The 22,788-nt window shown below is 41.1% G+C and overlaps 2 protein-coding genes across 3 annotated transcripts in view; one reads left to right on the top strand and one right to left on the bottom strand.

The window, feature by feature from the left end:
• LOC106567272 (syntaxin-binding protein 1) overlaps positions 1-10,931 on the bottom strand; it is a 39,684-nt gene extending 28,753 nt beyond the window's left edge. The window contains exon 1 of one of the 2 annotated variants that reach the window (XM_045691766.1): positions 10,705-10,931. In XM_045691766.1, coding sequence (XP_045547722.1) covers positions 10,705-10,741 — 37 coding nt within the window. In that variant the 5' untranslated portion in view covers positions 10,742-10,931. The remainder of the gene's footprint in view (positions 1-10,704) is intronic. The other variant, XM_045691768.1, reaches the window with a different exon arrangement.
• Positions 10,932-15,618: 4,687 nt separating this feature from the next.
• The window catches only part of LOC106567292 (protein Niban 2), a 46,779-nt gene continuing 39,609 nt past the window's right edge, over positions 15,619-22,788 (top strand). The window contains exon 1 of the mRNA XM_014136437.2: positions 15,619-15,976. Coding sequence (XP_013991912.1) covers positions 15,922-15,976 — 55 coding nt within the window. The 5' untranslated portion in view covers positions 15,619-15,921. The remainder of the gene's footprint in view (positions 15,977-22,788) is intronic.

The raw sequence follows: 22,788 nt of genomic DNA, 5'->3' as shown, positions 1-22,788 counted from the left end.
AGCCAGGGGTTTAGGTCTGTACATAATACAGCACTCCACCCATAGATGCACTGATGTCATCATGATGTGACCTCGGTAGGGAAAGAGTCTAATCTTGCAATCTTTGTGGGGAATGGCAGAGAGTGAATCCAGAGTGAATCCTTGATTCAGCTCTTGTCTATTTCCAGCTCTTTCTAGGCTGTCACAAGAAACTGTCAGCAAACAGGATGACAGAACTGTAGGAGCACAAGGGATATCCTTCTCTCACTTTCCCATTTCCTCTGTCCTGTGTGGTTCTCTTTGCCCTCCTATCTTCCCCCCCTCTTTCCCTCATACAGAAACACAAACTGCCAGTCCACATGACTGCACATAGACATAAAAGTTAGAACCAAAATGGCTGTTTTTTCAAGGGCATGGGGCATATACATGCATCCTCTCTCTGACTCGCTTCTCCTGGGCTGAGGTATGTGTATGTAAATGACAAAGAGACTGAGGGATAGCCAAAAGACAAACATCAAGATGAACAAAGCACATAGGAGGAAGTGGAAGTGGAGGCTGTTCTGGGATTGTTCTGGCTCTTCCTTGACCCCTGTGTGGCATAACAATGCAGTCCCGTAGCAGGCAGACTAAGAGGAGGGAAGGAACCTGAACAAACACAGGGGAGCAGCTGTGTCAACTAGCAGAGTCGAGAGGCTCACCGTCTCATTCAGCCACACGCAGGAGTCTCCTTCAGATAGGCCTGGTCATATTCTACCAAACATAAATGGTAGAGTAATACAGTATGCAAGCGTTCTGCCCCTGAACAAGGCAGTTAACCCACTGTTCCTAGGCTGTCATTGTAAATATGAATTTGTTCTTAACTGACTTGGTTAATTAAATAAAGGTTAAATTAAAAAATATATTAAAAAAATTCTCAGTGTTTGTGTCAGTCTGTAAGCCAGACAATTTAGGGGAATCTGTGTACTAGATGTCACTTTTTAGGGGAATCTGTGTACTAGATGTCACTTTTTAGGGGAATCTGTGTACTAGATGTCACTTTTGAGGCCAGTCTGTAAGCAATTGTCCATTGTGGGATGGGTTGGAACCAGAGCTCTTTCTAGGTGAATCAGGCATAGCTGTCCTCAGCCTGATCCGTGTGTCACTGTAAATACGAAATCAATTTGACATCTCAGAGTTGTTCAAATTAGGGGGATACATAACCCTCACCTGAATCTTAATACTGACTTTTGTCTTCCAAAGTAGAGCAGAGAGAATTGGAATGGGTTAGACACACACAGATGTTCCCCAACCATTCACCTCACACAGGAAGGCAGTACTCTGTGTTCACAGCATACTCCACAGCTGTCACTTTAGCAGCCTAGCATTAGCATCAACAATAACATTAACATCAACCCATACCACACTTCTAGGCTAGCATTAGCATCAACCCATACCATAATGGTAGGCTCCAGCAGGAGTCACTCAACACACTCTTCATACAGATAACCAACACAGCGTAACAAAACTAACAGAATATCAGACCACTATCTTTTCCACTTCCATATGTTTTGGTATGAAACATTAACCCCCATCAAAATAGATATAATTGTGGTAAAACATAGTATGCTATTGCTTCTAAGCAGTATAGTAAATTCAAGCAGTATAATCATTCATAGACAGACTGAGGGATTGCATGTTATTTCTCTGCCTTTATTGTAGGTCATAAGTGTGCTTAGCACAGGATAAGCCTTTTATCCACACAGGAAAAATGAGTCTCACTGAGAGGCTGGCTGGCTGTATGTTGTGTCATTGATGTGTATTGGTTTTGTCATGGTTGTGCATTATGTCATCCACTCCTGTAGAATCCTCAACATTGACCCCAACAAACACACAGCTTTCGCTACTCAACACTGAGACTTTCCCTCTTTACCTTCCTATTCTCCCTTGGGGGTTGGCGCCTACGATTGCCTGACCCATTTTCTCTGGATATCAGCATTAGTCCCCAGGGAATGTAACTACCCTGCTCTTAAAGAGAAACGCGGCCATTTTAGCAGGACACAGCCCTCCCATCTCCCTCTCATCATCAGAACCATACTCTAGTCCTGGAGGGCACACAGCAGGAGGTACATTCACTCCTAATTATCTCAGTTAAAAAGAGTAGGATCTTGACTGATTTGGTCCTCTCTGACATTTCGGATGGCTCTTGAAAAGACAAGAAGAGAATAGACACATTTGGTAAAATAGTCATATTTGGTTTAATTATGCACTGTTCATACTCCAGCGTCTCATCCCGTCAGCGGGATCAAAATCCAGCGAAAAATCATATCGCCAATTAGCATTAAAAAAAAATCATAATTTAAATTTAAAAAAATTAATATATATATATTTTTTTTATAGATACACCTCTCCTGAATCGACCCACGTCGTCCGATTTCAAAAAGGTTTTACAGGAAAAGCAAATCATTAGATTATGTTAGATGAGTCCATCGTAAAAAGCAGCTTCATAGCCATTTTCCGACCAACCACTTGCATCACATATAATCAAAAAACAGCTAAATGCAGCACTAACCTTTTACAAACTTCATCAGATGGCACCCCTAGGACATCATGTTATACAATGCATGCATTCTTTTGTTCAATAAAGGTCATATTTATATATAAAAACAGCATTTTACATCGGCGTCTGACGTTGACTAAATAATTTCCCCTCAAATGCGTCCCGGTAAACAATGCTACAATTCCCTAAATTACTATCCGATAACGATTTTTTTAATTTATATTGTCAATCTAACATTTATAGATGAATATCTCTTGAGAACACCTGTCATACCAGATTTTAAATTAACTTTACTGGGTAATCACACTTTGCGATAAAAGGAGATGCGATACTCAGAAAATGAGCTAATATACAGAGCTCGGCGCCATCTTGGAAACAATCGCATGTCACATCTCATCTTGTATAATATTGTCAATAATCGCCTACCTTTAGTTGTCTTCATCAGAAAGCATCCCAGGTCCACAACAGATGTATTTTCGGTCAAAAAGTCCATACTTCATGTTCCATTAGCCTGCTGTTGGTAGCGCGTCCTATGGCTCTCTCCAAGCGCAGGGCTGAAGTTGCGGATAAAATGAGATTCTCCCGCCTGTAGGTTCGTTCAAACATGTCAAACGTTGTAAAACATTAATCTTCAGGGCCTGTAACACCAAGAGAGCCAATAAGATTCGAGGGGGATGATTTCATTGCCTTTAAAACCGTTTCCAAAGGTGGGGGTAGACATGGCCGCCGGCGTCATAATGGTGATGGCCCATCCCCTGTGACCAATTTCCAACGCGTCTCATTCACTGAGTTTCGACTGTATAAGGCTCAAACCACTGTGAAAAGACTGGCGACATCTAGTGGAAGCAATAGGAAGTGCTCACTGAACCATGGTTAACGGTGTGATTTATAGGGAAAGATGAGAAGTCGAGTCCACAATTCTGAATTCCACTTCCTGTTTCAATCGGTCTCGGGGTTTTGACTGCCATTTGAGTTCTGTTATACTCACAGACACCATTCAAACAGTTTTAGAAACTTTAGGGTGTTTTCTATCCATATATAATAAGTATATGCATGCCCTAGCTTCTGAGTTTGATTAGTAGGCCGTTGAAAATGGGAACGATTTTTTTTCAAAATGCGCTGTGGCGCCCCCTATCCTAGGGTATCCTTTAAGAATACTAAACACAGTTCTAACATGTATGTAATAGTGTGGATACGACACAAATAAAAAACAGAGGAGAATGGATTCTCAGATGTAGATATTGACTACTGCTCTCCCTGGTATGATCCTCAGTAACAGAAGGAGCAGAGTGTCTCAGAGTGCCCTTCCACAGACTTAGCCAATCACAGGCAGCCATGAGTCGACAGTACCTCAGTCAGCTCTGTGAGGCCAGCCTGCCGTTACGCAACCTCTTGTCTCTCACAGCGTCACCGCAAAACAGATTCCAGATCAGCTGAGAGACATCTCAGGAGAACTGAACAGGAATAACAAGCAAGCACCGACTACTCTCATCCCCATCCCAGACTGGGTCAAAGGTTGTGTTGTCAGAGGCTGGCTGCCGGTCATGACCACTCTCTCAGAGCAGGAAATGGATGGATGTGAGTGTGACTCTTTGTTGTAGCCACACCCAGTGTTAAAGGGACAAGGTATTGTGAGAGGAAAAATAATAGACGTCTGATTCTAACGAACACAGACAAGATGAAGACCATGAACAATCCCTTACATAAATATTGTATTCTTAGTATGTTAAGGTAAAGTATTTGTCTGCCACAACAATCTATCCTGGTGTCGGAGTTATATTCCATCTATTTCTTCATTTTCCTACAACACAATGTAATGATAGACTAGAGCAGGGTTGAGCAACATGCAAGCCTATTCGATCTAGCCCGGGGGAGGTTTTAGTACAAAACAAATACATGATAAATCCACCTGCAGATACATTTCCCTCTATGTTTGAGTTCATTTTCCTCCTTATTTGAAAGCTGTATCTACTGACTGCAGTCAAGTGCAACGTTAAAGCAATTTACAAAATGCCTAGTCTAGTGCTGAAAATGGCTGGCAGTAAAAAATGTCAATGGAGAAGCAAGTGATGCATTGCAATGCCGCAGGCTGCTATGTCCTGGCAAGATCAGTTAAAAGGTTTCTCTCTCTCTGTCTGAAGTCTGAGCGGAATATGTACATGCATAAGTGTCTGGTGTCTGAGTGAGGGGAGGGGGGCTGTGATAGGTGAAGGAGCTCTGCAATCTCATGAGGTCTGAGGTATGAGGGTTTAATGACTCTGCACATCACCATCTAGATTAAATCCCTTCCCATAAAGCAATAATACTACTTTCTACATCACTTCTCCTCCATCACTCGCTCTCCTCCTCTTCCTTCTGTCATTATCCATCTCTCCCACTGGCAGCCTAATCTGCATTCTGTGATGTTGTTCCTCTCTTTCTTCCGCAGGAATGGCAGTATTGGCCGATGCTACTTGGCCCTGCTACAGCAAGCCTCTTGATGGTCTCTGGTACATTTTGATGTTTCTATGTTAAGTATGATAATATATTTAATTAGTATGGTGCATTTCGCTGCAGAGGAATCTCAAATCTAAATACAAGTATGTCTTTGCTGTGTGTCAGTGTGGTCTGCTGGAGAGTTGAGTGGGAGGAAGGAGGAAGAGTCCCTGCCAGTGCTGACACAGCAGCACTGCTTCTTAATCAAGGAGAATGGGATGTAATTATTAATGGTCATAATCATGACTATTCTAATCTAGCATATAAAGAGGGCTGGTCTGTGTCTAGAAAGTCATTAGAAAATATATTAAATGTTGGGTCTGTCTGTGTACAGTGGCAGGCTGAGGGCACCGCGTCACACAATGAACTCAGCAAGTGTGTGTGTGTGTGTGTGTGTGTGTGTGTGTGTGTGTGTGTGTGTGTGTGTGTGTGTGTGTGTGTGTGTGTGTGTGTGTGTGTGTGTGTCTCCTGGTGTTGGCCTGGGCTGTGCAGCTGATGAGTGCTTGGGCTGGGGTAATGAGATGTACAGTAACTCCCTCTCTCCCTATACTGCAGAGCCTGGTCAACCCTGAAGTCCTACATGGTGGTGAGCATCCTCCGTCCCTCCTTCCATCCCTCTCCTCTCCCTGCATGGTCACCTCTCTGTCCTTCTGACTAACTTTGGAATCACATCTAGCAAGCCTCGGAAAACCCAGGCTTCTCACGTTCTGCTGTAGATTTGGAAGGATGGAGCCGCAAGATCTTAGCAGCAGTCACAGCCCACATGGGGATGTGGGGTGCTTTTGAACCATTTTATTAACAAATTGAGTGATGTCCACTGCAGACTATTAAAACCACCCACTCAAGCAGCAGGGACAATGAAGTGGGAGAAATACTATGAGTCACTGGGTAGGATGCAGTCGCTTGGGTCAGTTTGGCTACTGTGTCTCTATCTGGCATGTGTCACACTGGATTTACAGTCATGATCACACTACTCCTGGTTTCCTCCTCTGCACTGTCAGGCTAGTCTCTTCTCACAGCCCCTGTACTGTCAAGCTACCTACACAAGCCTCATATCACACCCTGTGGACCTCAGTCTGACAGAAAGGCTAGAATGTAAGACAGGGCCATTGTGATAATACTGAAATGCATGTTTTAGGCTAAGTATTTCCAACAAGTAAAAGATCAAGACATGATAGAAGTGAGAGCAAGATGTGTGACATCCTTCTTGTCTAATCCATATAAAAGTAAAACATAAACGTCCACTGTATTACATTTTACATTTTAGTCATTTAGCAGATGCTCTTATACAGAGCGACTTAGAGTAGTGAGTGCATACATTTTCATACTGTATGAAGCACAGATGAGACTCCGCACAGACAGTACCCTAGCCCCTGCAATACCACTGATTCACTATAGTGGTGATAAAAAAGAGAGCAAAGAGATGGTTTTATGTTGCAGAATGCTGCTGAAAAAAGAAATTATTTGGTTGAATGATAAAAATATAGGCTATGATACTAAGCATTCTCAATTATTTTAAAATTTATTATTTTTAAGGGCAGGTAATGCAACTAGAATCACGTGATCCCTCTCATTTCGTTTAGGGGTGTAGGCAGCCTACAAATTAATGTCAATTTTCATTTACACATCTATGGACTTTGGCCTTTCATTCCTATCCTAGCCCTATTTTGTAGTCTGCTGCTTCATGGAATTGATGCTCACAGTCGTGAAGGCGGAGGGAGAGAGAGATAAACGCTATACGCTGCCCATCCCCCTTCAACAGAGGCTGCTACTGCGCGTGCTGCAGAGGGCCCGTGGTGTATCGCGTCTTACTGCGAACATTCCCGTTGTAAAACAATCCGAGCCAATCTCCTCACCATCAACCCAGTTAAATAGCACGCAGGTTCTAGATGCATCCCTGGTGGGTCATCACACAATGTTTACTTTGGCCTTAATTCTGCAAATGAGGAATTCAATTGACATTGAAACCCTGTGTCTGGCTTTTATTTCACAAATAGTTAATGTATAAATTCAGTACAGTGAAATGCTTAACTCTCAGGCCGTACCCAACAACAGTGCAGTATTCAATATAAAAAACTATAATTAAGAAGAAGAAAAAACACACACAAATGAACAATAAGTAAGAAATAAGAGAAGAAGCTATATACAGTGTCAGTGCCAGTACCAAGTGTACAATATGCAGGGATACTGGAGTATTTGAGGTAGATATTCACATGTAGGCAGGGATTAGGCAGGGGCAGATTGACCATCTGGCAATTCTGGGAAATGTCAGATGGGCTGGACCATTTTTTAGTTGTGTGGGCTGATCGAATTTGACACACAGAAAAACTATGTTTTTATATAAAAATAAAACAATGAAAAAGGTGACAAGGTCCATGGTCCTGTTAAGATTCTTTTTTAAAGATTTTTGCCAATTTATCTTGTTATACAAATCTACAGTACCTACTACTTTTTATCTACTTTGCAACTACTTTGCATGTTAGCTAACCCTTGCCCTTACCTAACTCCTAACCTTAACCTAAGCTTAACCCCTAAACCTAACTCCTAGCCTAGCTAACGTTAACCATCTAGCTAACATTAGCGTTAGCCACCTAGCCCCCTAGCTCATGTTAGCCACAACAAATTGGAATTTGTAACATATCATAGGTACTGCAAATTCATAACATAATGTACAAATTGCAATTCGTAACATATCATACGAATTGTAATTTGTAACATATCATATGAAATGGATGATGGACATCCACAAATTAATACATAACATACCAAACGTAACATATCATACTCATTTGAATGGCCCTGATTTCCGTTTACTATGTCACGTCTTCCTCTCTGTCCAGGTTGGTATTTGGGTAGGCTAACCTGATCCATAGGCTATCTCTTGAGAATCAAGCTATTGGGTTCGTTTTTTGAATATTCTTTGCATATCTAATTGCACTACCATTACTTATAGTAGGCCTGTAGGCTATACTTACACATCCATAATAACCTCTGGATATAAATCCGTTGCTGTTGATGGCGCCATTATCCGATAAGAACATGTTTAATCTTAAAACAACATATATTTGGTGAGCCTTTGGACTCAGGACAATGCCTCACCCCTAATAAATCTGGTTTGTGTTTAAGATGTGCACACTTGTTTTTGTCTGCAGTTTTCGGTTTGCCTATTTGTTTCAAGTGTATGTGGCGTTTCTAGCTTGTATGGCACCCTGAGCGAATACCCCCTTCAGCCCCCCAGCAAGATGCCAACATTTTACTCCCTCCTCTATGTTTAATATAGCACACATACATTAATTATTAATTTATGTTGCCTATCCTGACGTGAAGTTTGTTCTATAGAAAGTATTTTACTCTGGTGTGTGTCACAGAAAGTATTTGACACTAGCCACAGATTTAAGGAAATTAGAAGGGGGGGGGTTCTGGCAGGAGGGAGATTTTCGGCACAACACCTGTTATATTTTGAGTGATGATTGTGAGGCGATATACAAATACGACAGTCACAAAACAAGGACTTCAAATAGGCCTATTACACGTCAATGGAACTGTAGCCTACTGTTCAGATGGGTTAAATGGACATTTACATTTGGACAATGACTGTAGATCTATAATCTCTCACATAGCCTTAATATTAACTCCAGCAGAATTAATAATGTATTGCAGTATAATTATACACCAAACGTAGGCACAATTTTGACTTGGGAACAGCAGTGGATAAATATTAGTTATTTATTTCAGCATCTTGAGAGAATGCGAATGCGTTAGATAGCACCAGACGGTAACCTATCTTTAGTAGTATCATAAAAGCTGATAATAGTATTTCAACCAATAAAATATGCATCCAAGCCGAACTGAAATCGTATCAGAAACATGTTGGGTCGTTTTCAAAGCGTTCTATTTCTTTTACAACCGATCAAACTGATATCATTTGGCAATTTTGCACAGAAAATCTTTCCAGGTTTTTAGGTATTGTAGCAGAGGTGGCAGTGAAAACTTGACCGATGTCAACTAGATTGAAGCATCCATTCTATCGATTTATTACATTATTCTGGTGAGCAGAGGTTTATTTAGTCGAATGACTAAATAAAAGCTGCATGTATCTAATTATAGACAAGTTGACTAACAAATAGCCTACCAAAATGTAAGAAATTATAAGCAGAAACATATCTAAATCAGGCAAAAAAGCGTTACGCCTTCTCTGACTAGCCTACTGCGCATTTTAAATATTAGCGGATTAGGGTCGTGTGCGGCCCTCAGATTTTCACTTTAGAACATATAGTCGGACGGTTGCGGATGGGTTAACAATTGCGGGCGGGTGAACAAACGGCTGACCTGCGCACCACTAGTCCACAAATGTTGCCATCTGATTTGTGATTTGTCTTAAAAAAAGGGTTCTGGATTTAACAAAAAAGTGTTCTAAACTTGCTTCGTATATGGCACCCGTAAAAGTTCTATATGGAACCAAATGGTTCAATATGAATCAATTTTGGTTCAGTCAAGAATAACCCCTGGGGTTCCTACACAAGGGTTCCTACACAAGGGTTCCATATAGAACCTTTAGAAGTGCAATATGCTATATGAAGCAAGCAATATAACCATGTTTGTTTTTATCCAGAACCTTTTTTTCTATGAGTGTACAGAATATTTCGTTTGAACAGTTAGCGAGATGTCTCAAAAGCCCCTACATGGCCATGGCCTACAACATCCATGGACTTCAACCTCCAGGGGATTGGGCAATAGGCCTAGTGACAGCACTGTCTGAAAACAACCATTGATGCTTATTTTGAAACCATACACCGATGCTGTTTCATTAGGCTTCAACTGATACGTATACTGCGCAAATTATGCTTGTAGATCGTGGGCAAGTAGGCCTATGAGTCAAGGCGCATCGCCTCCTATTATACGCGGATGAAAACACCGTAATATCCGTATTCGGAAAGGTGTGTTAACATACGGAATGCGTTTTTTTTTCTGTTTTTACTGTCTATTTCATTCCTGTCCTCCATATAGAGGACAGCTCACCCTCCGCCATTACTGTAATACTGCAGACCAAGAATATCATGATGTTTAACCTTCATTTTCTTGTTTGAACCGTTCATGCTGAAGGATGATGTTCTACGCAGCGTATTGCACTGGTGATCCATCATAGGGGTGAGGCATTTCTGAAACACGGGAATCCCATAAACGCTCTAGACGCAGCACTCCTGGGTGGAGAATATTCATTTACGATCCATCTAATCATCAATGACATGACATTATGTAATTGTTATCGGCCTACAACGTTCTAATGTGCAGTTAACATTGTGCCTAAATAAAAAAAATCACTGGCCTGGAATAGCATATGGTTTTAGACGTTGTGTAATGTCACCCTACTGCTGCACAATTTGTATTTTAATTTTAGATTCGTAGTATGGGCGTATCTGTGTCTTTCTCGACCAAAGCCCCTTCTTATGCAGAGTTCGATTTTTCATAGTTGATAATTGGCCGCAGCGCGTTCAGATTATAGCCTATTCCGTCGAAATTGTAATGCGCGTCAGCATCGCTGTAGCAGAGAAATTGCACATCTATAGGTACCTGGCTAATGCTATAGCTCCCTGGTTAATGCACATCACCACTCTGTCTGAGAAAAACGCACAGTGCATCCCATCGATGTGTATCAATGGATGTTCAATCTATATAAAATGGTCAACAGGCTAAATATAATAAGGTTTTCTTACTTTCACCAACCACCGCCTTGAGTCCTATGGGTGCCATGATGCTCTTGTGTGTTTGACCGTATTCTCAATCTCTCCCTTTGACTCCCTCTTTCTCCCTCGCAGTATTCCTCTCGTTTCTCTGCTCGACCGAATGTGCACACCTCACATCGCTGCAGAGCTTCGAATGGCGACGTCACTGCTTATCTCTCCACCCCCATATGAGTGGCTACATTAGCCAATTACATTTATAAAAATGTCATTTATATATTTTAGTGGAGACCCGTCATTAAGGGCAGGTGGGGCAGAGCCACATTTTTTTGCATATTATTTTTACATTAATAAGTTTGCAAACATATCAGTTTGCAAACAATGTAAAAATGAAATCATTATTGAGTTTATACAGTCACATACAAACATGGTCTCTTTTTTGCTTTCTTGAGTAAGGCAGCAACAAAATGCAGGTGTTTCAGCCTAGCTCAGTGCTTTTTGTGGTGGTGGGGCAGCCAGCAGAAAATACAGAGTGTAGGGGTTGGTAATGTTCTCTAGTTGCGCAGTGATTGGCTCAGCGTTCTGTCACACATGGGGACACAATGTCACCTCAAAATCTATGGGGAGAGCTCGAAAAGTCAAGCCACTTGGGTGCTGCCATAGTTACATTAGAAGTGCCCATCAGAGAAGGCTCAAGGTCATTGGCCACAGATAAAATGATATCAAATCACGTTATTCTACTGTAGCTTTGATTGGACTGATCATGTCATCATCATACTTTAAAAATCTTAGCTAGCAAGCTAGACAAGCAGCCATCATCATGAATCACGTCGACAATCTACTGGCAAATCCTTTTCAATCCTTGTCATATGAAGAGAAATTATAGATAAAACGTATTGGTGCTCATCGGCCATAAACATTACACAACAAGTTGGAAATCGCAAATTCAACAATGAGTGGTTTGGAAGGAATCAGTGGCTAACTGTAATAAGAAAACCTTATTGCAAAGCAATCACTAGCCTGCTATTCAGTGGAGTGGGTGTGTAGTCCAAGTCTGGGTTTAAGGGTCTATTTTCCAAGCTTAAAAGGATAAACATTCACATGTCATGGGCCAGAAAAGGTTGAATACATTGGTCATGCTATCAATGCAGCATGACTTCGGCGGCGTTCAAAACAACTAGAAACTCGGAACTGGGAAATCTCAGACTTCAATGAGTTTAAGACAACTGAAAACTCTGAAAAAAAACTAGCTCCGACTGGGAAAATACATTTTGAACGGGACCACCGCACCACCTTCCTGTTCAAGTGAGCACAGCACAACAAGGTGAGTCAAAAAATATATTGTATTCTGCTGCATAATGATGCCAGGGAAATATGTATACTGAGCGAAGAAATTAATACTATGTGTATGTTGTGTAGTAAGCTGTTATAGCCTGTGTGCCTAACCCTAATCATTTAGTCCCTTTCCCCTCATAATTTAGCCTACTGTTCTGACTTGGTGGTGCACATGTAGCCTATAGGCTGTTTTAGAGAAATGTAATCATTGAATACTGTAAGAGCTTTCATTGTCTGCTTATATGCACTCTATATTTATCCTACGGTTCTGACTTGGTGTAAAAGGATAATACTGTAAGAACAGCCCATGTTCTGAATTCTGTCGCTGTACGTTTCGAATGTGCTGAACAAACATTTAAGCAAGTCAGCCATATCTGCGAGTTTTTTTAAAGGCAGTAAATTAGGCTAAATGTACTGTTTCGCTGCCAGTCATGCTTATATCACATCAAGAATTTACAATAGTAAAGTTTTGAAAAACGTATTTGTTATTCAAATTAAAAGCCCAATGAATGCCAGCCTTTGTGTAATGATTTAACTCCCACCGCTTGTGGGACATTTATTTTGAAGGCACGTATAAATAACAAATGCACGAGGACAGACAGTGACTAACAGGCTGACACACGTCACAGTTACGAATAATAGTTAGCTAGAAATTGCGCCAAAATGTGTTTTTCAAATATTTCAAAGAAAAGGAAAGTAGACAATGAATGTAGGGTGTTCCAGCAAGAGTGGACATCAAAATATGTATCTATTGAGGTATCAGGGAAAGCTGTGGGTTTAGTGTGCAAAGAGAGCATCGTTGTCTTGAAAGACTACAACTTGTCCCGACACTACCAGACGAAGAATGCAGAGAAATATAGGAATATGTCTTCTGAGTTGCAAAAGCAGCAAGGACTTTTCACAAAACTGCAGTCAGCAAATGACGGAATTGCTAAACATAGCAAGCCATTCGCTGAGGGCGAATTCATTAAATAAGGTTTAATTGACTCTGCAGCAATACTTTGCCCCGACAAGAAACAGCTGTTTGAAAATGTTTCCCTGTCAAGACGAACAGTGACACAGCGTGTCGATGACATCGCAGAGAATATGGAACAACAGTTGAAAGACAAGGTAAAGGATTTTACCTGTTTCTCCTTGGCCCTGGATGAGAGCGGTGATGCACGTGACACGGCGCAGTTGTTGATATTCTAACGAGGCATAACCCCAGAACCCCAGACTTTGAAATTACAGAGGAGCTTGCTTCAGTGCAGTCAATGAAGAGCACAACCACAGGGAAAGATTTATTGGAGGAGGTTAATAAGTGTGGCAAAGCTGGGACTGAGTTTTGAAAAGTTATCCAGTGTGACCACTGATGGGTGCCCAAACTTGACAGGAAAAAACGTTGGCCTTTTGAAAATGATACAAGATCAAGTAGCTGAGCTGAACCCAGACCAAACAAGTATTTTCCTGCATTGCTTTATTCATCAGGAGGTGCTCTGTAAAACTGTGTTCTGAAAATGAGCCATGTTGTGGATACAGTCACTAAAGTGGTAAACTGCATAAGAGCAAAATCTTTAAAGCACAGGCAGTTTGTCTCACTGTGCCACTGTTGGAAGAGACAGAGTCGGGCCATGGAGATCTCCCCTACCACACAAACGTGAGATGGCTGAGTTTGGGGAAAATGATTAAAATGGTGTGGGACCTGAAGTTGGAGATTGCTGAGTTTTTGCAAATGAAAGGAAAATGTGGATTTCCTTCAACTGCAAGATAAAGAATGGTTGGATGATTTGGCCTTCACCGTGGACATCATGGGCTTCATGAATGAACTGAACTCCAAACTACAGGGGAAAGGCCTTTTTGCTCATCAGATGTACAGCCTTGTCAAAGCTTTCAAGGGAAAATTGTTCATTCTGACCCGCCAAGTAGAAGCCAACAATCTCACCCACCATCCGACACTACTAGTCTGTTCCATATCAGATGACCAGCGGGAGAAGTATACATCGCGGCTGCGTGATTTCAACGGTGAGTTTTCTTGTCGTTTTGAGGATTTCAAAGTGTTGGAAAATGACATGCTGTTGGTTTCCTCTCCTTTCACCTTCAATGTGGATAACGCTCCCACTGACCTGCAATTTGAGATTAACGATCTTCAGTCTGATGCAGTGATTGGAGAACTTTTCAAAACAATGTCACTGACGAGGTTCTATGCATCTCTCGAACAAAACTTTCCAATGATTAGGAGTCATGCTCAGAAGATGTTTCTACTGTTTGGGTCAACCTATGTATGTGAACAGACATTTTCAGTGACGAAATATAACAAGTCAAGGCACAGATCATCTCTTACTGACTCACCTCATAGCAATCCTGCACATAGCGACGTCAGAAACTATACCTGGCTTCACTGCTCTAGTCAATGCCCATCAGAGACTTCACTCCTCACACTGATTGAGTAGTTTAAATGTAATGTTGAGCTCTCTCTTTTTCTTGTGTTTCTGTGCATACCCGTTAACAATAGTTCTGTCCGTGGTGCTGAATGCACAGTGTACTTTTCCCTCCGTGTAGTTCGTTGCATGTTTAATAATGAAAATACCAACCAAAAGGAGAACATGGATGTGGTTTATTTCTGTGCATGTTGAAAAAGTAAAATAAGTAGCATATCTGGACGTGATTTACAGTAGATATATCTGTCGACACAGTCATACACATGATGTATAATCCTGTAATATGATTCTGGCCCGCGATGGCAAAAATATATTCTAATGTGGCCCTCAATGGAAAATAATTGCCCAGGCCTGAATTTATGTATTCTTTAGTGTTGTGTTGTGGCTTTGTTGGCATGCATGTCACGTTTTTTCTTTAAGTTTCCCCCAGCAAGATTGACATACTAAAATCGTCACTGATACGTTTCCTAATGGTTCCTAATCTTTAAGATACTAATTAATTCCTTATGTAGTTCATCTCTGTCGTTTTTTCTTAATTGGTGTAGGTAATTTTAATTGCCAAATTGCATCTATGTGTTTTGTTGATAGGCCCATAGTTACTTTTGCTTTTTCGAGTACATTTGTAGTGCAATTATGTTACGTAGCCTATACGAATCACCGACGCATTATAATAGTCTGTAACGTTTAATCTTTTTTAAATTAGTATTGGTCAAGAATCTTCAGCCAAAACTGGATGGAAATGGTCCGTGGTGGTCCTTTCACTTTTGCCAATGTTGATAATCCACACGGGGGCAGTATACCTCCTCGTTTGAGAAGTCTCATCCCCATCCCTAGCTCATCATCGTCTCCCTAAACATGGCATTTTGTTTCCTGTCAAAGATGACTTTCTTACAAAAACAGAATTCAAACATTTGACAAAAACTTTACAGAATAACATCATCACACATTGCATAGATGGCTGTAGTGTAGCCTACGCTATATTAGTGTTGAAAACTATTATTAGCCTACATTTATTTGGAAAGGCTAAAAGCAACATTTCCGCACCTCAATAATGAAGTTGAAATTTGGGCCAAATATCATTTCTGTAAATCACGCACTCAACAGTCTGGTAATTGTATACCCAGAAGATTCCTTTAAAAGCCACACCCATGAGGCTGAACACGATGGAGTGATGATTTTGAGAGGGTGTGTCTTGTCAGAATGAACTAACATAGCCCACTTTCTAACTTTTCATTTGAGTTTTCTCACGATCCAGAAAAGGTACAACACGACACGCTCTTCCACAACTTTTTGTCGACCCAGATTTTCTGGCGGATAAGCGACCAACTTGCTTTTGAAACATTGTAGGTGGCGTCGTTTCGTGGAAAGGCGAAGTCATACGCGGTAGACTAGTGTATTTGTTCCTCTCCTAGGTTGAGATACTGTCCGTGACATTGGCCAACGCGCCTTTCTTGCCCCTTCTCTTGGGGTTTGTCGGTTAACCAGCGGAGCTGTAACGATGGGGGATGTAATTTCCACTCACCTGGACGAAGGCAAGCGAGAGATGATTACCGGTAAGCTCCTTGACTTTCCCTCCAATTTACATCTTGGATTGCTGCTTAATATATTTGCGTAAAATGTGAAGAGGGATACAAGACAATTCATTTAAAGGATATGGGCTCCTTACCCACTGTTTTTTTTCTATTCGCGCACAGGAAACTTACTCGTCAGTCAGCATCCCTCGAAAGTTACACGTTTTAAAATGTACATTGTTGCAATAAATTAGAATTCTACATAATGTCAAGTTGCCTGACATAAAACTCAGCTGAATTACATTCAAAACGGACAAACTCTCCCTACTTGAATCAAGCCCAATCTGAAATAACTTATTTCTCAGAGATGATATTACCTACAGATTGTTACACAAAATAATGTGATTTAACCAAATATTTTTGGTATCCATTACTGGGAGTTACAGGTTAGGTCGCTCAAAAAGAGCACAGTGTTACTCCTTTGTCCAAGGACATTACACGTTCTGTTTAGAGGGTGAATTGTCTCTGGAAGACAAAACAGCCAAATACTCCATCTAAACGTGAATCGATTCTCCATTGTGGTATGGTTCTAAAACCATAAATCCCTCTACTTTCATATCACAAAATAATTTCACAAATGCATAATGCACAGTTACTGTACAGCTGTTTTAACCGTTTTTTTTACACAGTTGCAGCCGACAGTATTTTTCAGTGACAACACGTTTGTGGTGTCTGTCTTCCATTTACACACACAGGTGTACGGCGAAGCAGATAGCTAATTAGCACAGGTAGTCCATGTTGTCTTCCATATGTTTTCCGTAAACAAGCAGTGGTGGAAAAAGTACCCAATTGTCATACTTGAGTAAAAGTAAAGATACAAGTGGCGCAGCGGTCTAAGGTACTGTATCGCAGTGCTTGAGAAGTCACTACAGCCCCGGGTTCGATCCCTGGCTGTGTCACAGCTGGCCGTGACCGTTAGACCCATGAGACAGCGCACAATTGGCCCAGCGTCATCCGAGTTAGGAGAGGGTTTGGCTGGCCGGGACGTCCTTGTCCCATCACGCTCTAGCGACTCCTTGTGGCGTGCGGGGTGGCTGCAAGCTGACTTCGGTGTTTCCTCTGGCACATTGGTGCGGCTGGCTTCCGGGTTAAGCGAACAGTACGTCAAGAAGCAGCGTGGTTGTGTTGTGTTTCGGAGGAGTCATGGCTCTTGACCTTCGACTCTCCCTAGTCCGTACGGCAGTTACAGCAATGGAACAAGACTGTAACTACCAATTGGTTAACACAAAACTGGGGAGAAAAAGGGGTCAAAGTAAAAAAATACTTTAAAAGAAAATGACTGAAGTAAAAGTTAAAGTCGCCCAGTAAAATACTACTTGAGTAAAAGTCTAAAAGTATTTGGTTATAAATATACTTTAAAAAATAAATGTAATTGCTAAAATATATTTAAGTATTAAAAGTATAAATAGTTAAAAATTACTTATATTAAGCAAACCAGACGGCACTATTTACATTTATTTTTATGGATAGCCACTTCAATACTCAGACATGATTTACAAATGAAACGTGTTTAGTGAGTCCGCCAGATCAGAAGCAGTAGGGATGACCAGAGATGTTACATTTTGAATGATTATCAAGAGAACAAGTACTTTTGGGTGTCAGGGAAAATGTATGGAGTAAAAAGTACATTATTTTCTTTAGGAATGTAGTGAAGTAAAAGTTGTCAAATATAAATAGTAAAGTACAGATACCCCAAAAAATGACTTAAGAAGTACTTTCAAGTATTTTTATTAAGTACTTTACACCACTGTAAACAAGCGATGTAACATGGAAATATGGCGTTGTGGGAACCTTACAAAGGTGTGTATCAATTTCACTTTTTTTAATATATAATTATTTCTTGCTGATATGAAAGATAAGGTCCTTATACTTCCAAAATCCTACCGCAAACTCCCCCATACAGAAGACACCTTTGTCTAATGACTCATTTGTGTAATGTAATGGAACTGAACGTCACGATCAAGGGCTACAGGTTAGGTACTGTTTGGTGTATAGGACAGATCATTTTCGACCAACCTTAACTTACCAATATGGGGCGGTAGCGTAGCCTAGTGGTTAGAGCTAGTTTGACTAGCAACCGAAAGGTTGCAAGTTCGAATCCCTGAGCTGACAAGGTACAAATCTGATCTTCTGCCCCTGAACAAGGCAGTTAACCCACTGTTCCTAGGCTGTCATTGAAAATAATAATAATAATATATATATATATATTTCAAATGGATGTATTTTAATAGTGGAGCATTCTCTAAATTCAAATGCACCATCTGCAACTGGACACATACATTTAGAAGATACATGTTTGGCCGAATCGAGAACAAAAATAGTGTCGCCAAATTAAGCTTTCTGTGCTACACCAAACAGTACCTAACCTGTAACTCCAAACCTACCTGTAACTCCCAGTAATGGATACAAAAATATTTGGTTAAACCACATTATCTGTTCTAACAATCTCTAGCTAAGATAATAACTGCTTTCCCAAGGACAGTCAGCTTGATCATAATGTTTGGGCAGTAGTCTGTCCCACCGTTTTTGAAAATGGGGGCGGTATTCGTTTCTACAGGTTCATGGGAGCTATTTTACCATGCACTAAATAATTACAATAGCTGCTTCTGATTATTCCTTTTTCCAAGAAGAGCTAGACAAAAAATATATATTTTTTACATAGGAAGGTACAGCCCTATTTATTTGAGCCGGAATGCATTGAAGAGGAGTTGAGACAGCGAGAAAAATAATTGCAAGACCAGAAAGCAGCAGCGGCTGGATAAGGAGGGCAAATGACAAACAAGTAAGTTGTTTTGCAGTCGATAGCTAGCTAGCAATATAAGCTCTCTTTTTACATGAGGCAGTGTTGTTCAGTACAATTTTGTGATCGATTCGGCCATAACGGGGCTTGCTAGTACCACTACAAGCCAAGTTTTGCTAGCTAGCTTTGTTTCCTATACCTAAAATGTACTGTAGTCGAAGTTATAGCTAGCTAACTAGCCTAGCTAGCTTCAGTGCACCTCATTAGGAGCGAAACTAGGGAAATATTTTGATGATGAAGAGTAAAGGAATGACTCTGGATTTATGACTCATATTAGTCTTGGAGTAACTATACCTGTGTGTTGTAGCTAGCTAGCTAACGTGTGTCTGTGAGATTTCAAAGTGTCTCATATTATAAACTGGGTGGTTCGAGCTCTGAATGCTGAAAGACCAGCATCAGACCGTATACCACCTGTCTGTATAAGCTCACATGTTGACAGTGCATGTCAGAGTAAAAACCAAGCCATGAGGTCAAATGAATTGTCCGTAGAGCACCGAGACAGGATTGTGTCGAAGCATAGGCCTGGGGAAGGGTAACAAAAAATGCCTGCAGCATTGAAGGTCCCCAAGAACACATTGGGCTCCATCATTCTTAAATGGAAGACGTTTGGAACCACCAAGACTCTTCCTAGAACTGGCCACCCGGCCAAACTGAGCAATCGAGGGAGAAGGGTCTTGTTCAGGGAGATGACAAAGAACACGATTGTCACTCTGACAGAGCTCCAGAGTTCCTCTGTGGAGATGGAAGAACCTTCCAGAAGGACAACCATCTCTGCAGCACTCCATCAATCAGGCCTTTATGGTAGGTAGAGTGGCCAGACGGAAGCCACTCCTCAGTAAAAGGCACATTACAGCCCGCTTGGAGTTTGCCAAAAAGGCACCTAAAAGACTCAGACCATGAGAAACAAGATTCTCTGGTCTGATGAAACCAAGATTGAACTCTTTGGCCTGAATGCCAAGTGCGATGTCTGGAGGAAACCTGGCAACATCCCCACGGCGAAGCATGGTGGTGGCAGCATCATGCTATGGGGATGTTTTTCAGCAGCAGGGACTGGAGGACTAGTCAGGATCGGGGTAAAGATGAACAGAGCAAAGTACAGAGAGATCCATGATGAAAACCTGCTCCAAGAGCGCTCAGGACCTCAAACTGAGGTCGATGGAATTGTCCGTAGAGCTCCGAGACAGGATTGTGTCAAGGCACAGCTCTGGGGAAGGGTACCAAAAAAATGTCTGCAGCATTAAAGGTCCCCAAGAACACAGTGGCCTCCATTCTAAAATGGAAGACGTTTGGCCATGCGGCCAGCTCTACCCAGCTCTTCCTAGTGTGGAATGAAGAAAAAAAAAATGTATTTTTGTTTTTTGAATAGCCAGCGTATTATGAAAGCTGGGGAAATGTTGGTTTAGATAAACAAATGTAGTTCGCTAGCTAGTTGGCTAGGAAACGTCAGCTCGACTTCTTCTTTTCTGCTGTGCTGATGTTGGCTGATCGGATGCCTTCTTCTTTGACCTGAAGGGGAGAATCGATGGAATAGCATCACTTTTCAACGTTCGACCTTGCAACACCATGAGTTGAGACTTCCGATCCGTTTCAAAATCCGTTGTCTGAAAGTGTTGGCTACAAACAGACATTTTTATTTCTCCATGGGAGTATTCACATCAACTGGATCCACCTCCAACAGGATGGTACTACATCCTGAAATTGTTATGAATTCTGGATATGGTGGTTGGTTTAAAACCAGCAAATGTAGATGGCCCGTTATCTACTGGTGAAATGCAGAAACCCTCGATTTCCTTGTAGTGAATACATTTTTGATTTTTATGACATGTTAATACCATATTAATGGGCATATATAGTGAAATAGAGCAGCAGTGAAATTTCCCTTTTATGTTTCTCATATGTCACATGCACTTAGGTATTGAAGTATTTTTAAAGACTTCATCATTGGCAGTGTACAAGGTAAATAACAATTGGTCATCACACAACATAACACTTATTGGAACGACTAGCCCGAAAACCCACATGGGGCCAATGGGGTCATGTTTGCTGGGGTGTGTTTCACTTAACCATTTCTCAATTCAGTCATGTTGAATTGATTATATGAGTTTGCTTGGGTGAAGTGCGGTCTGATCGGGCTACTCCAGACCTGTATTTTCCATGACTAGCCACTCTGTCTGGGGTTCCAACCTCAGAATCCAGGATATGTGACTGTGTGTGGTTGTGGCTGGAAACACTGTATGCCACTTTCCCCCCAGACTGACCCTCACAGGGCTCCAGACTAACACTTTCCCCTGGTGCCACTAAGTTTGTCAGTTGTACCAGCCCATGATTTGGTCACACCACGCCGTCACATAATAAATGTATACATTTACATTTTAGTCATTTAGCAGACGCTCTTATCCAGAGCGACTTACAGTAGTGAATGCATACATATCATACTTTTTTCTTTTTTTTCCCCCCGTACTGGTCCCCCGTGGGAATCGAACCCACAACCCTGGCGTTGCAAACACCATGCTCTACCAACTGAGCCACACGGGACTATATCTCATATATATATATATATATATATATATATATATATCTATATTCTATATCTTATAAAGTAATTCAGTGCTTTATTAAAAAATGAGATCGTATTCAAGAAATACATTGTTTCATGTTGTGATTCAAGTTAATGTCACATGCATAAGTACAGTGAAATGCCTTTCTTGAAATCTCGAAACCCAACAATGCGATAATCAATAACTATGTAATACTAGAAAAAAAACACGGAAAATATGACGGGAAAGTGGGATACCTAGTCAGTTGTACAACTGCATGCATTCATCTGAAATGTGTCTTTCGCATTTAACCCAACCCCTCTGAATCAGAACTAAGTAAGTATGCATACTATACAGGGGTCAGTTCCAATGTAATATTTACAATTTGCAGGGATACTGGAGTGATGGAGGTATATGTGTAGGGGCAGGTGCGCAACTTCGGTTTTAGAAGTGGGGGGGGGCATTATTTTTTTACAATTATAACTTTTTATCTGGTCGGATATACACTCCAAACAGCCTACCTGACCGCTCGGAGGCGTCCACATGGCTCTAAAGCACACCATTGTCTCGTTTTGTATCACATTCCAATTATAAAACTGTGGGGGGGAAAAAATGCAATTTCAGAATGTCCCCCCTCCTCAGTGCGCCCCTGTGTAGGGGTAAGGTGACTAGGCAACAGGATATAAAAAACAGAGTAGCAGCAGCTTGTATGTGAGTGGTTGTGCGTGTGTGTGGAGTTAGTATAAATATATGTGCATATTTTGTGAGTGAGAAGAGGATGGAGTGAATGTGTGTGTTTAGGGACCCTGTGAGTGTGCATAGACAATGCTAAATAAAAGGTAAAAAAAAATACAAGGTTAACTCAGTCCCCGTGGTCATTTTGTTAGCTATTTATCAGTCGTATTGCTTGGGGATAGAAGCTGTTCAAGAGCCTGTTGGTCCCAGACTCGATGCACCGGTACTGCTTGCCATGTGGAAGCAGAGAGAATAGTCTATGGCTTGGGTGGTTGGAGTCTTTTTTTACGATTTTCCGGGCCTTCCTAATGTGCAACCTAATCCAGTGATTGTCATTCATTATGGGTTGACAATTAGGCTGTTTTATTTTACATTTTAAAATAGGGCTCCAGAATAAAAAAAAAATGAATAATTCTCCAATTGAATGAATTTGACTACGTCTTAATGTGCACTAATACCAAAGGCTAGTTCATATTGGAAACACAAAACACATTAGCTAGATTGCTAAATCTAAATATGATACTCACTGTTAGTAGTCATTAGTGATGGGAAGTTGGGCTCAAAAGAAGGAATCTTTCGACTTTCATTCATTTGAGTCGACATTTTGTTGTGTGACAGCCTAAATTTTAAAATGGATTCAATTTGTTTTTGTCACTGGCCTACACACAATACCCTGTAATGTAATTATGTTTTTCGAAATGTTTACAAATTAATAAAAAATT

The sequence above is a fragment of the Salmo salar genome, chromosome ssa01 (genome assembly GCF_905237065.1).
Source record: "Salmo salar chromosome ssa01, Ssal_v3.1, whole genome shotgun sequence".
In the NCBI taxonomy this organism is placed as follows: Eukaryota; Metazoa; Chordata; class Actinopteri; order Salmoniformes; family Salmonidae; genus Salmo; species Salmo salar.
The sequence above is the reverse complement of the archived record's forward strand: the minus strand, read 5'-3'. Positions and strand labels throughout refer to the sequence as shown.